Source organism: Neoarius graeffei, chromosome 20, assembly GCF_027579695.1.
Source record: "Neoarius graeffei isolate fNeoGra1 chromosome 20, fNeoGra1.pri, whole genome shotgun sequence".
Classification (NCBI taxonomy): Eukaryota; Metazoa; Chordata; class Actinopteri; order Siluriformes; family Ariidae; genus Neoarius; species Neoarius graeffei.
The window spans coordinates 35,934,471-35,947,447 of NC_083588.1; the positions used below are offsets into that span (position 1 = coordinate 35,934,471).

At 38.5% G+C, this 12,977-nt stretch overlaps 1 protein-coding gene across 3 annotated transcripts in view; it reads left to right on the forward strand.

The window, feature by feature from the left end:
* The window catches only part of pik3r6b (phosphoinositide-3-kinase, regulatory subunit 6b), a 59,119-nt gene that overhangs the window by 24,349 nt on the left and 21,793 nt on the right, over positions 1-12,977 (forward strand). For all 3 annotated transcript variants that reach the window (XM_060901592.1, XM_060901594.1, XM_060901593.1), the window contains exon 8: positions 9,630-9,813. In XM_060901592.1, coding sequence (XP_060757575.1) covers positions 9,630-9,813 — 184 coding nt within the window. The remainder of the gene's footprint in view (positions 1-9,629; positions 9,814-12,977) is intronic.

The following is a 12,977-nucleotide window of genomic DNA, read 5'->3' on the forward strand; positions in this document are numbered from 1 at the left end:
ATGTGCACCATTAAAGTGGTCGGCATGTTGTGTAAATCAAATGGTGCTAACCCCCCCCCCCCCCCCCCCAAATCCATTTTAATTCCAGCTTGTAATGCAACAAAACAGGACAAACACCAAGGGGGATTAATACTTTTGCAAGGCACGGTAGAGACAAACAACCATTCACACTCACACCTACGGTCAATTTAGTTTGAAAGTTTATTTGACCAAAGACAAAATGTTTACAAAACAGAAATTATTTGAAGAAACGTGTGACAAAATATTATAATGTGTGATTGAAATGTGGTCAAGAGATCCCTACAAAGATCCTTATCAAGTATATATTAGTTTTCAATAGTAATCAAACCATAAATGAGAGCTACATGTATGTTAAATAATTAACAGTGGATAACAAAAGAAAAAAAGAAAAGAAAAAGGGAGTATAGACAACAGACATTGTGAAAACTGTAAGGTTGTTTACAAAAAGAATAAGAATTTATGACAAATAAGGCAGAAAGTGTAAATGACAAATTTTTAGACTCTGGTGAATTATAATAACTTCAGTACAAGTGTAATACATAACTAGGTATATCATAATTTTAGAAAGGAACATTACATTAATACATGCAAACATTTTAATCATCATGCAGTATCCAGCAACATTAAAACATACCCTCAAACTAGGGGTGGGTATTGCCAAGGACCTCACAATACGATACGCATCACGATACTTGAGTCATGATACGATACGCATCACGATACTTGAGTCACGATACGATACTGCGATATATTGCGATATTCTACATAGTTCACTGAAAAATGTAAACGCATTATGCATCTTAAAATCCGAGTTGTATGTACATCAGATGATAGTGATAATTCATGGGACAAACTGAGTCAAAACAATGTAATTCTAATTATCCATGCCATTTTATTGTAACTATACAAGCGCAAGTTACAACATATTTGCAGGAACAACACACTGTCTGGAGCACATTGAAAAGTGCAGTGGGCATCTTAGTCTCCCTGAGCACAATTATGAAACAAAGTGCAGTGTGGGTCAGTGTCCACACACTGAAACTGAATTGAAACCTCAGTGAATCATGTTTCTTCTGAACTTTGAGTAAATAGTCAAAATAAAATGCAGTGTCTCACACACACTAAAATTGAAAATGCAAAATAAAGTGCAGCTTCTTGCCTTTGGTCTTAAATGACAAAATTAAGTTCACAGTTACAGTAAGTCACACATCACTGAAGTAGACGGGAGGACTTTGGCGCTGTCCAGTGTAGTTTGCTTCTGGTCGGGTTTCGGTGGCTCCGGCTGAGCTAATATGTCGGGGTGGTGTCGTGCTAAGTAAGTTCGCAAGTTTGTTGTGTTACCTGAATATCTAATTGGAGCGAAACAGGTTTTGCAAAGTGAGTACTCTTTGTCCAGCTCACTGTTTTTTTTTCTCCTTTCCTTTGGAATCCAAAGTGCCTCCAAACATCTGCCTTAAAGTTCGGCGGCGTCTCTAGGTTTACATTAACAGCCATGCTTGCTTGTTTTTTTTTCCTCACTGCAACCACCGGGAAAAAAAGAGAAGACGAAGAGTGCCTTGCAGTGAGGTAGCGGCACAGCGACACCTTGCGGAGTGGAGGTGCGGAAGTCGTACTGGATTTACAACCCGTCTGAAACATGATTTATTATTTGAAAAAATATCGATATTCAAATTTTGAGTATCGATATTGAATCGGAAGACAAAGTATCGCGATATATCGCCGTATCGATAATTTTGCCCACCCCTACCTCAAACCAGAGCACACCCACATGGAGAACATGCAAACTCCACACAGAATCCCGTCAGCCACTGGGCTCAAACCCAGAACCTTCTTGCTGTGAGGGGACAGTGATAACCACTACACCACTGTGCTGCCCCTGAATTTAATTCGGTTTCTTTAAAAATTTTTTAAATCTGTGTCACTACTGCAAGACAACAGATTTTATTTTTGTGCAATGACATTTTGATATATATATATATATATATATATATATATATATATATATATATATATATATATATTAGGGCTGTCAAACGATTAAAAAAATTAATCGCGATTAATCTCAGAATTTCATATAGTTAATCGCGATTAATCGCATTTTTTTAAAATCTATGTAAATGAATAAGACTTTTAACCCTCATCCTACCATGCTATTTTACACCTTAATCTTACCATGTGGGGTCCGTTTGGACCCCAATACTTTTCTTTAAAATTAAAGCTTATAAAGACAAAATCACCAGATAAGTTTTGTTCAGAACATCTTGTATTAATAACAGCAATACACTAAAGGGCCCAAGGCATAAAGAACACACTTAACCTTCATCCTACCAGCCAATTTTACATACACAAACTACCAGGCGGGGTCCGTATGGACCCCAGGAGGGAATACCTTGAAATCAATGCAGTAAGAACCAATTCAATGCAGCAAACAGACATAACTTTATTGAAGAACAAAATCCACTATGGCTGAATATCAATGATGTATTATAAATGCAATAACATTGCAATAATATTGCAATAACTAGCATACATGTAGCAAATTATAGCGCCACAAAAAAAATTGGCATTATATACATGATTTTTGCAGCTCATGCAGCTGTAAAACATTCTGGATTACAACTTAGGTCTTTTCTTACAGAATTTAAAACAAAAAAGTAATTGTAAAATAATTTAGGGCTTTTGTTTTGCAGCCTGTGCTTATTGCAGCAGTGGGGTCCACACGGACCCCAAGAAGGAATGCCTTGGTAGTTTCATTATGGAACATAAAAGAAATAAAAGAAGTTAACTTTCAGTGTGCTATTCAATTATAAAATGAAAGACAGATAAACTTTACTCTGGGGTCCGGTTGGACCCCAGTAACAAATTAATTATACCTTCACAATGCAAAAAGCTGATCTTCCGGTGCTTTAGTGTTTTAATTAAGACATAAATTCCGACAAATTCATAAAACGGTGAGGCAGTATGTCACATATTTTTAAAATTGCAAACAAACATAGGTGCGGGGTCCAGATGGACCCCACTTGGTAGGATGAAGGTTAAAGTGAAATGTTACAATTAAAATGGTGAACACATTTTATGCTAAAAGTACTTGTTAAAAACTGCTGGGACAAGAGAAAATGGTAAGGGAGTTTATTCACTCACATACTAGGCAGTACTGAACAAACAAAACACAAAATTGGATTTTGTGATGGATTAGGGAGCTGTAGTCTCAAATATAAAACATGTAGTCACATACTACTGTGTCTCAGTTCAGACGTGTGTGACAAAAGAATATAAAAATGAAATAAAACTTCAGTTGTGCTGGAGTTGTATTCAGTCACAGCCTATAGGACTTCACAGTACTGTGCAAACAAAAATAAATTGCAGTTGGACTTCAATAAAGACATTTAGTGTCATATTACAGTGCTACAGCATACTGAAATCTCACTTTGCAAAAGTATAAGTGCATACCAAAACCAACTCAATCACCATAGACATATAAACATAGACGCTGCATTGAGCTGGTGGCCCGTTGCTGGGATACGTCAGAGTGTCCGCCATATTGGATGTGGCAAATCTTCCCCGTAAACCAATGCAAGTAAATGGACCGAACTTCATAAAGCCCCTTTCTACAATAATATTTAACTCGATGCCTTTTATTCACCCATTAACACACACACGTATATATTTGTGAAACAAACAGGCATCAAACAACACATATAACTTTTAATGTGATGGTTATAAACATACATGTCAACCTTTGGTCAATCAAACCTGTATAACCAACCTCCAAAATCCGTATTTCCCTTATAAAATCCGTATAAGATGCAAATTAAAATAATTTACCTAAAATTTGAATGATAATTAACAATGATATATCCCAGTTACTTTTTATTCAATATTAATAACAATAAACCTTCAGAATGAATACAAAGCTCCAATGTTTGACAAAAACACAAAGTGTTATTAGCGTAGTTACGAAGGAAATACTTCGTTGTTTGGAGACAGGTTTCACCGAGCGGCTATTATGCGCGAGACTTCATATTAGCCACAAAGTCAGGAAAATCTGTTCGTAAAATTACGTTATAATGACCAAATACAATGAAAAGTATTTTTCCAGTCTCACCTGTGAAAGGTAATCCCATGTGATCTCGTTTGGACGGTAAACCTGTTGGTACAGTTAAACGCAGCACATGAATGAGGCATCTTTATTCTCGGCTACTGTCTAGACGCTATACCAAAGACGGTTGAAGAATCTCCACTTTGCCACATCCAATATGGCGGCGAGGATGACGTATGATTCTACACAGAAGGCGGCGTCTATGTTTATGTCTATGCTCAATCACACTCTACTTTTGAAATGAAACTTCCTGTTTAACAGACCTTTCTCCATCACTCACACTTACTCTTATTGAAGCAGCGCGTGACAAGCCTCAACAGGAACTACGGGTGACTTGCAGGGCCAAATTAGAATTTGCATTAACGGCACTATTTTTTTTAATTGCAATAAATTGAGATCGCGTTATTATCGTGTTAACTTCGACAGCCCTAATATATATATATATATATATATATATATATATATATATATATATATATATATATAACAAACTTCGTGTGGTTTTGCGATATAAATACTCTCTTTTGGAGATGCAAGGTTTATTCATCTCAATAAAGTGATTACTGGAACACACCATGGATCAATGACGATTGACTGGTTTCACTGATGATGCATAACAGAAGTGTGAGTGAGAACACAATCCCACTTATTTATATTCATTGCTGATAAAAATCAAATAGAATTGTTTTGTGACCCAATTTTCATGTTTGATGCGCTCCTGTGGCCCACATTGTGAGCAGATGTGTGATTGTCAGTCAAACACAGTAGAGGAAAGAAGCAAGCTTACTTTAACACTTACAATCACTAGTTCCAAATGTAACATAATATGTTTGGTATAATGTTCAGCTGTACGATATTGAAAAAAAAAAATTGGAGTAGAGTTTACTTAAAGGTAGACTGCCTTTCAGATTTTTCAAGTGCAGGCCATAAAAAGTATTTTCCCTGACACCCAGTTATTTTTGTTTAGTGGACTGAAAGCTACTGAATTCGAATCACAGACTTCCAATTTTATGAGGTTTTCTTTAAATAGAACAATTAATGAATTTAGAGCCACATGGCCCTAAATTCTCCGCTATTTTTTCCTGCTTCACCATGAACCAATTCAAGATACTACGTCATGCATCACGTGGTGGGCTTTCCCCGTTCACGCAAGGCATTGTGGGATACAAATCTGAAACAGGAGCGGAAAATGGAGGATGTGCATGAAATGTGAAAGACCGACTACAGTAACGGAAAGTGAGAAGAAAATATATTATGTTTCAAAGGAAAGGAAACGCAGGACCAAACTAATAAATATCGGCGGTCAGCGAGCACCTCGGTGTGATCAGCTGTTCGTTTAGGGACAGAATGATGTAACTGTCAGTGCACGGTCAAGGTAAACCTGTAGATGGCAATAATGCAACACTGTAGATGCCAGCTGCTGTAAAACCCGAAAGATGAAGGAACAGAAGAAGAAGAAGGTAAACTTGCGCATGCGCACACGGACTTCCTTTGTCTGCTTGAGTGCGCGAAGCGAGCGATTTCATGCACATTATTTGCCAGGGAATCCCCTCAACTTAAATAACTTGCCAGCCACAGAATGGCCTTTTTTTTTTTTTTTTGAGATACTGCAGAAATAAACATATATCACAATGACCAAATCTCAGAGGGAACTAAATTTCACCGATTTTATGAAATCGAAAGGCCGTCTAGCTTTAAGAAAAAAAACCCTAGGAAAGAATATCCATGTAAAAACTGCTAGTAAATGTAACAGACCATATCTTCCAGTAAAGATTACTCACAATTCATAGTAGCTTTAATTAGAGATCCTTCAGTCAAGATTACTTTGTAATGCCTTGATTCAAGTATATTTTAATCGCTAGTATTTTTAGTAGCTTTTACTCAAACAGTGTAGCACTACATTAAGCCATAGCTTTTGTGTTTTTCACAAACTACACTGAAAAAAAAAAACATTGGAGTGAAATTATTACTGAAGAAAATTGTGAACACTTTCCACAGGAAAAAAAAATCTTACTAAATTTAACCAAGCATATATTACGTAAGATTTACATGGCACAAAAGAATATTATCTTAAAAATGAGAGCAAATGTAACTAGCAACTTTCTTGTTTTATAAGTACAGTACAAGTCAAAAGTTTGTACACCCCTACTTATTCATAGGTTTTCTCTATTGTGACTATTTTCTACATCGTAGAACAACACTGAAGACATCCAAACTATGAAATAACATATGGAATTACGTGGTAAACAAAAAAGTGTAGGCGGCACGGTGGTGTAGTGGTTAGCGCTGTCGCCTCACAGCAAGAAGGTCCGGGTTCGAGCCCCGTGGCTGGTAAGGGCCTTTCTGTGCGGAGTTTGCATGTTCTCCCCGTGTCCGCGTGGGTTTCCTCCGGGTGCTCCGGTTTCCCCCAAAGACATGCAGGTTAGGTTAACTGGTGACTCTAAATTGACCGTAGGTGTGAATGTGAGTGTGAATGGTTGTCTGTGTCTATGTGTCAGCCCTGTGATGACCTGGCGACTTGTCCAGGGTGTACCCCGCCTTTCGCCCGTAGTCAGCTGGGATAGGCTCCAGCTTGCCTGCGACCCTGGAGAACAGGATAAAGCGGCTAGAGATAATGAGATAAGACAAAAAAGTATGAAAAAGAAGTTTCATATTTTAGATTCTTCAAAGTAGCCAGCGTTTACCTTGATGACGCTTTGCACACTATTGGCATTATCTTAACCAGCTTCATGAGGTAGTCACCTGGAATGCTTTTCAATTAAAAGGTGTGCCTCGTCCAAAGTTAATTAGTGCAATTTATTGCCTTCTTAATGTGGTTGAAACCAAACAGTAAATAATAAAAATAGAGTAAATAATCCTACTCCACAACTGTAGTAATCTATATTATATCGAGCTGTTCAGCTAAGTCAAGAGAAGCGACATCTATCATTACTTTAAGACATGAAATATCTTTTAATTAATAAAAATAAAGAAAAAACATTGAATTAGAAGGTGTATCCAAACTTTTGATTGGTACTGTATATTTGATTCAAATTTGAGTGACATGAACTACATAAATCTCAACCTTGTAAAAAAAAACCCAAAACAGAACAAAAAAAAAAAAAACTAGCATGCAATCTTTCAAGTAAATGTTACATCTGTTTTTCTAGTTTTGTGAGCACTTGCAATATAATAGTAAATTTAACCAAGTAAAGTAAATAAAATACACACTTTGGGTTTTAGCTGCATTTTTCCATGAATTTATTTAGTCTAGAACATAAAGCATTTAAGTGATCCTAATGACTTGCTTTTTTGTGCAGAAATCACAGGCTTACTTTTATCATGTTTACTGAAGCACGGAATCATTTCTTTAGCTTGATCAGCACTAATTTATTTTGTATTCAAATCATTAAACCTTGCTCAGCATCAGCTTTCAGTTTCTATGTCCTGTGATGTCACTAACAGTGAAACTCTCCGTGGAACATGTTTGTGATATATATAGCCCGGGCCTAAAGGTTAGAGAAGCAAAAGGTTGCTGGTTTGTTTCCCTGGACCAGCAGGAATGGCTGAAACGTCCTTGAGCCTAACCCCCTATCGCTCCCTGGGCTGCCCACGGCTGTGGGTATGACAGGGTCTTCTTGTACATCGTTCTGGATAAGAGCGTGTACTAAATGCCTGTAATGTAATAAAAAAAAAGTTCAAACCTTCAAATGTTATACAATATTATATGAAAAAACTTGAATTCTTACTTTTGGTTGGTCTGATGGTGTTGATTAATCTTCTCCAGCAGCAGTTCCGACATAGTTCTGGCACAGGTTTATATAAATGCTCTTATTCCAATATGTTATTGTTTCTATAGTAACAGCTAATTCACAGGGACCAGGGGCGTAGCTAGGATTTTCCAAAGGGGGGGTCACACACTGACTGGCAGCCCGAGTACATTATGTAACAAAAAATAATTACCATTGCTAGTTTTACTGTAGGTAGCTTAGAAACCGGCTCTTCCGTTATTGCTGTTTCTTCCACATTTTCTTGATGTTGTGTTCTAGAAACGGTACTAAAACTTATATTCGAAGCCACAAAATGCAACTTTGATGGAAAAAATATATAATAAATTGCTTACCTCTCTTCATGTCGAAAGAAGGAGGAAAGTTTTGCTTGTTTTGACATGGCGAATCATTAACACAAGAGGAAATACTCGTAATTTGCAACTAAAAAGACTGCAGCTACACTGGCAGCTTGACCATGCTTTCTAGTGCAATCGTGTTGCGCTTGCGTAGAACTGTGTCAGTCCTGCGTGCCTTGGCTCATGCACCTGAAGGCGCGCCTCCTGCGCGCACGCCTAACTATCTCCGTTAACAAAGAACACCTGTCTTTAATCAATGAACTATGTTTAGGTTATTTAAGGACTGTGCCCATGCGAGGACGATGTGAAGTATTATGCCGTGTCTAGTGTGCCTTACTGAGCCTTGTTCCCTGTCCTTGTTGACCTCCTGGTTTTTCGACTTGTGCTTCTCGTCCCTTGATCTTGTATAGTTTTGCCTCTGATATTCTCTCCGTGCCTCGATTGACCTCCTGCCTGTTTCCTCGATTACGACTTTGCTTGCTGTTTCAGACTGTTTGCCTGTTGTGTGCGTTTCACGCACTTTATGCTCATATTGCACTGTGTATTATTTAACATATCTGCACTTACATCCACCTCTCCCACACACACTCTGACAAACTGGGTTTTCGCACCCAAACCACTGGAAGTCCATACATTATAGAAACCCTAATGAGGCTGAGGTAACAATCTAGTTTAAAAAAAATGATAGAAAAATTACAGTGGGCGCTTTTCTAATATTCTTATGTGGCTATTGAAAAAATGTATGGTCCGACAAAGGGGAGGTCACGGGCATCCCAGGCCCCCCCCCCCAGCTACGCCCCTGGGGACTCTTATGGAGGATGTGCCACATAATCTAAGTCTAATAATGTTGTTACTGAACAAAGCATCAGGAACTGTTTATTTAATATTATGAAAGGAGTCTGCAGTGTCAGCACTTTGTAGTAAAATGTAAAGCTATGCATTAATATTTCCACCACAGGAAAGTCAAAGAACAGAGGATGTTGTGTTTTGTAGTTTCTTGACAAGAAACTACAAGAGAAAGTGCAGGAATTACTTTTCGTAGGTGATGTAATATAATTGATAACGAGAACTAATTTGCCTCCCTGGACATTGAAACTGTAATCGTTGAGAACATTGTTGTGGTGTAAGAGAAATAAAACACCCCAGGATGTGCTGTTATAGGAGGAATCAAGTAACTGACTTTTGGATGGTTATAGTGACTAAACTTTGAGTCAGCCTGCATCACAGCAGCATTGCTGATTATTTTCCTTTAACAGCCTTCCCCAAAGTGTTTTTGATTTCAGAAGCAGGATGTTCAGTTAAAGTGTGGTAATAATAACAATGTTTTGGGTTTTTTTTCACAACCTTATTTCATAAAAACATAAGGATAAGTAACTTATCCTTCTTTGGTTGTGTGTCGTACAGAGTGTTTGTGTTTGCGGATCCAGCTGTGTTTCCTGAGACAGTGTTAAATGCAGTGAGGGCTGATGTGGAGTGTGGGGCTTTGGACTGGGACACACTGACCCCTCAGCGCCAGGTCCTACTGCACACACTACAAGCTGGACTAGGGAAAGAGTGCCACGGGAGACAACTGACACAAGCCCTGAAGGTCTGAATCTGTGTGTTTATGTGTTTAAACATCATTTATCTTCAAATGGAACATGGCTGAAATTCAATGCATAAAAAAAGTAGCCTAGTGGTTAGCATGTCCGCTTCTCGATTGGGAGATTGCGAGTTCTACTCAAGGGGTCATACCAAAGAGCATCATAAAAAAATGGTGCCTACTGCCATCTGGCAAGGCAAGCTGCAATACAGATGTGAGTGGGGAGTCAAACTCTTGTGTTTACCAGAGGACTAGTCCCCCACTGTAACCCTAGCTATGTAATATAGGCGAGAGGCCGAGGGCTATGAAACGGAGACTGGCGCCGTGAAATGCGCCATGTATGGTGCAGGAAGGACTTTGAATGTGATTTACAAGCCTGAAGGTGATTAATGGAATAAACATTGAGTGTGTAAGTTAATACAACCAAAAGACAGGTGAATGCTTATTTTCATTATAAAATAAAACCAGTTAAAATGTCTTTATTAATGAGAAAGTTTCTTAAAACTCTGACTTATCATTACCCACCCTCCTCAGACACTGCAAGTCAAGGTCTGATCTGTTTCAGTCAGTTGTTTTCTACTAATCTCTTACTTTTTTGAGGGCGAAAATACCCGGGACTAGGCTCAAAATACCCAGGGCTATAGCCCCGAGTGATGGGGCCTAACAAGGCCACTGTCCCTGAGCACTGGGCTTGTTTCAATCAGCCCACATCCTCTCTCTCTCTCTCTCTCTCTCTCTCTCTCGCTCTCTTTCTGTTTTGTATGACTGCTAGTGGTGTTGTCCTACTTGGTTAAAAAAAAAAATCACAAATAATCCTCTTTAAAGGGTACCTGTAGTGAATTTTAATTACTAGCTATTTCAAAAGATCACGTATGATACCAGTGGTTCTGTCATGTAACGTTTGTCATAAGTTCTTGTCAAGTACTTGCAAGTTTTAGGTCACTGCTCCACCAGTCAGGCATGGTTAGCGACATGTTGCCTCCTTCGTGGGCTGTTCCGGCACCAGTAGTGACGCACAGTCATTGGTTTGTCCGATTGTCTGGGCTGCAGTGGACTGGTCACTGACCCCGTGTTGCAAACACCAGTCTAAGATAACATATTATCAACTGATCTGCTCATAAGAAATAGAAGAAATATTTACACTTACTTGAGCTGATCTTTGGCTGGATCGGGTCGTAGTAAAAAAAAAAAAAGGCACTGTTCATCATCAGTGTCACAGTTCTTAAGATTGAACCAAATCGCTGTCCTGAATCATGAATTGATTCGCTGTCCTGAATCATAAAATGAATCATGAATTGAATCGCTGTCCTGAATCATCCAAAGCGCATAAAATCCGTGTGCCATCTCGCGACAAGTTTTACCTCCAAATAACCCAAACTATGTCAGACAGATTTTATCTTGTTTACAGTGGGCGTTCCCACCGTGAAAGAGAAACCAATCAAAACCGAAAGAATGAAAATGATTATCATGCCGTTACCATCCCTGTGTCCGAAATCGCTCACTCGCTCACTACTCCCTATATAGGGAATTACTATATAGAGGACTATATAGTGAGCTCACTGTTAAAATTAAAAAACGCTTTCAGACACTACTCCGCTGCACCGGTATTTGTCATTACTGTCGCACAATTAAAACGTGCCAGATCAGCCGGCTGGTGGGTTTTCAAAATAATAAATATGTGCATGCATTTTTGTGATAAATACATATTATACTGAGCGCATTCCCCACATTAATCAATACAAAGTACCTGCATCTTTCAGTTTTTTTTACATCAAGGCTGAATACTTTCTTCTTTGCCGCTGCCTTTTATTCAATAAAATTTGAGACTTTTAATTTGATTTTTCAGCACGACTGCAATGCATGATGGGATATATTGCTTTGGCTAGTGACCATCGGTTGTACGCTACTTTTCGTGACGCATTGTGGGATACTTTGAGTGCACTATATAGGGTGTAAATAATCCTTACTAAGGTTTCAGACAGCACTACAAAATGGAGTCCCCACTATATAGTGCCCTATATAGTGAGTAGGGAGCGATTTCAGACACAGGGCATGGAAACAGTCTTTTATGACTGCAGAAGTGGGAGCTCAGCCATCTACCTAATTTAGGTAATATAAAAACTATAATATTATTTGGCAGTTGGCACATAGGAAAGTGTAAAGCATTAAGTTTCAATATGTTTATCATGCTTGTATGATAAAAAACTCGCAAAGATATTTATCTCAATACATGACCTACTCATTCTAAACCTGTCGAGCTTCGCCGGCGAAGCTCTCGACCCCAAAGTACAACCAAATCTACTTGCACATAATGCAATGAAATAGTAGATATGTGCCATAAAATAAAGATCTATTACAAGTATTAGATCTATATTTATTCAACGTGTTCTGAAGTTACTTGACTAGTAACTGGGAATCTCGACCCACAGAAAACTGCTTGTTTACTCGCACCCAGAGGCGATTCTAGAGTCTGTTGTGGCCCCAAGCAAAAATTTCCAGGGGGCCCTTCTGACCAGTGTTCATCACCAATATGTTATAAATAATCTGACACCAACGAAAAATGTATGAAACCAAAGTTTTTTAAATTCCAAATGTGAAAATACAATGGTAAAGAACAATAAAAACAATAAAAAACAAAATAAATAAGCCCTCGGGCCCCAACTCTCGGGGGGGCCCCTGGGCCAGGGGGCCCCAAGCAGTTGCCTGCCTTGCCTGTTCACAAGCTGCGCGTCTGCTTGCACCCGATAACCCGGACTCAACGACTGTACGCCACTTCCGGTCGGCAATGGCTGTTCCCTGTGGTTCTGCCTCCGTGGGTAATTCACAGAATAAACTTGTCCACAAAAGTGCTTTTATGGTGTTTTTTTGTGCATCTTTTGTCTATGAGTAATACATAAAGCACAATTAATGTTGTAAGCATGACCAGTACTGGTACACTTTAAAACATTTGTTAACCGTAGATAAGATGATGTCTGTAAGATGATGCCTCAAAATATGAAACATTACACAGGGTGTTTAAAAAAATTTGAGGTAATTTCACAATCTAACAACTTTGCCAATTCTTGTTCAATTGACCTCAAATTTTAACAGCATGTGTGGAAACAGGTCAAAATTTTGTGTTTAAAGCTTTTTGTTTTTATCTTTTTAGGTATAGAGGTTTTTCACCTGAC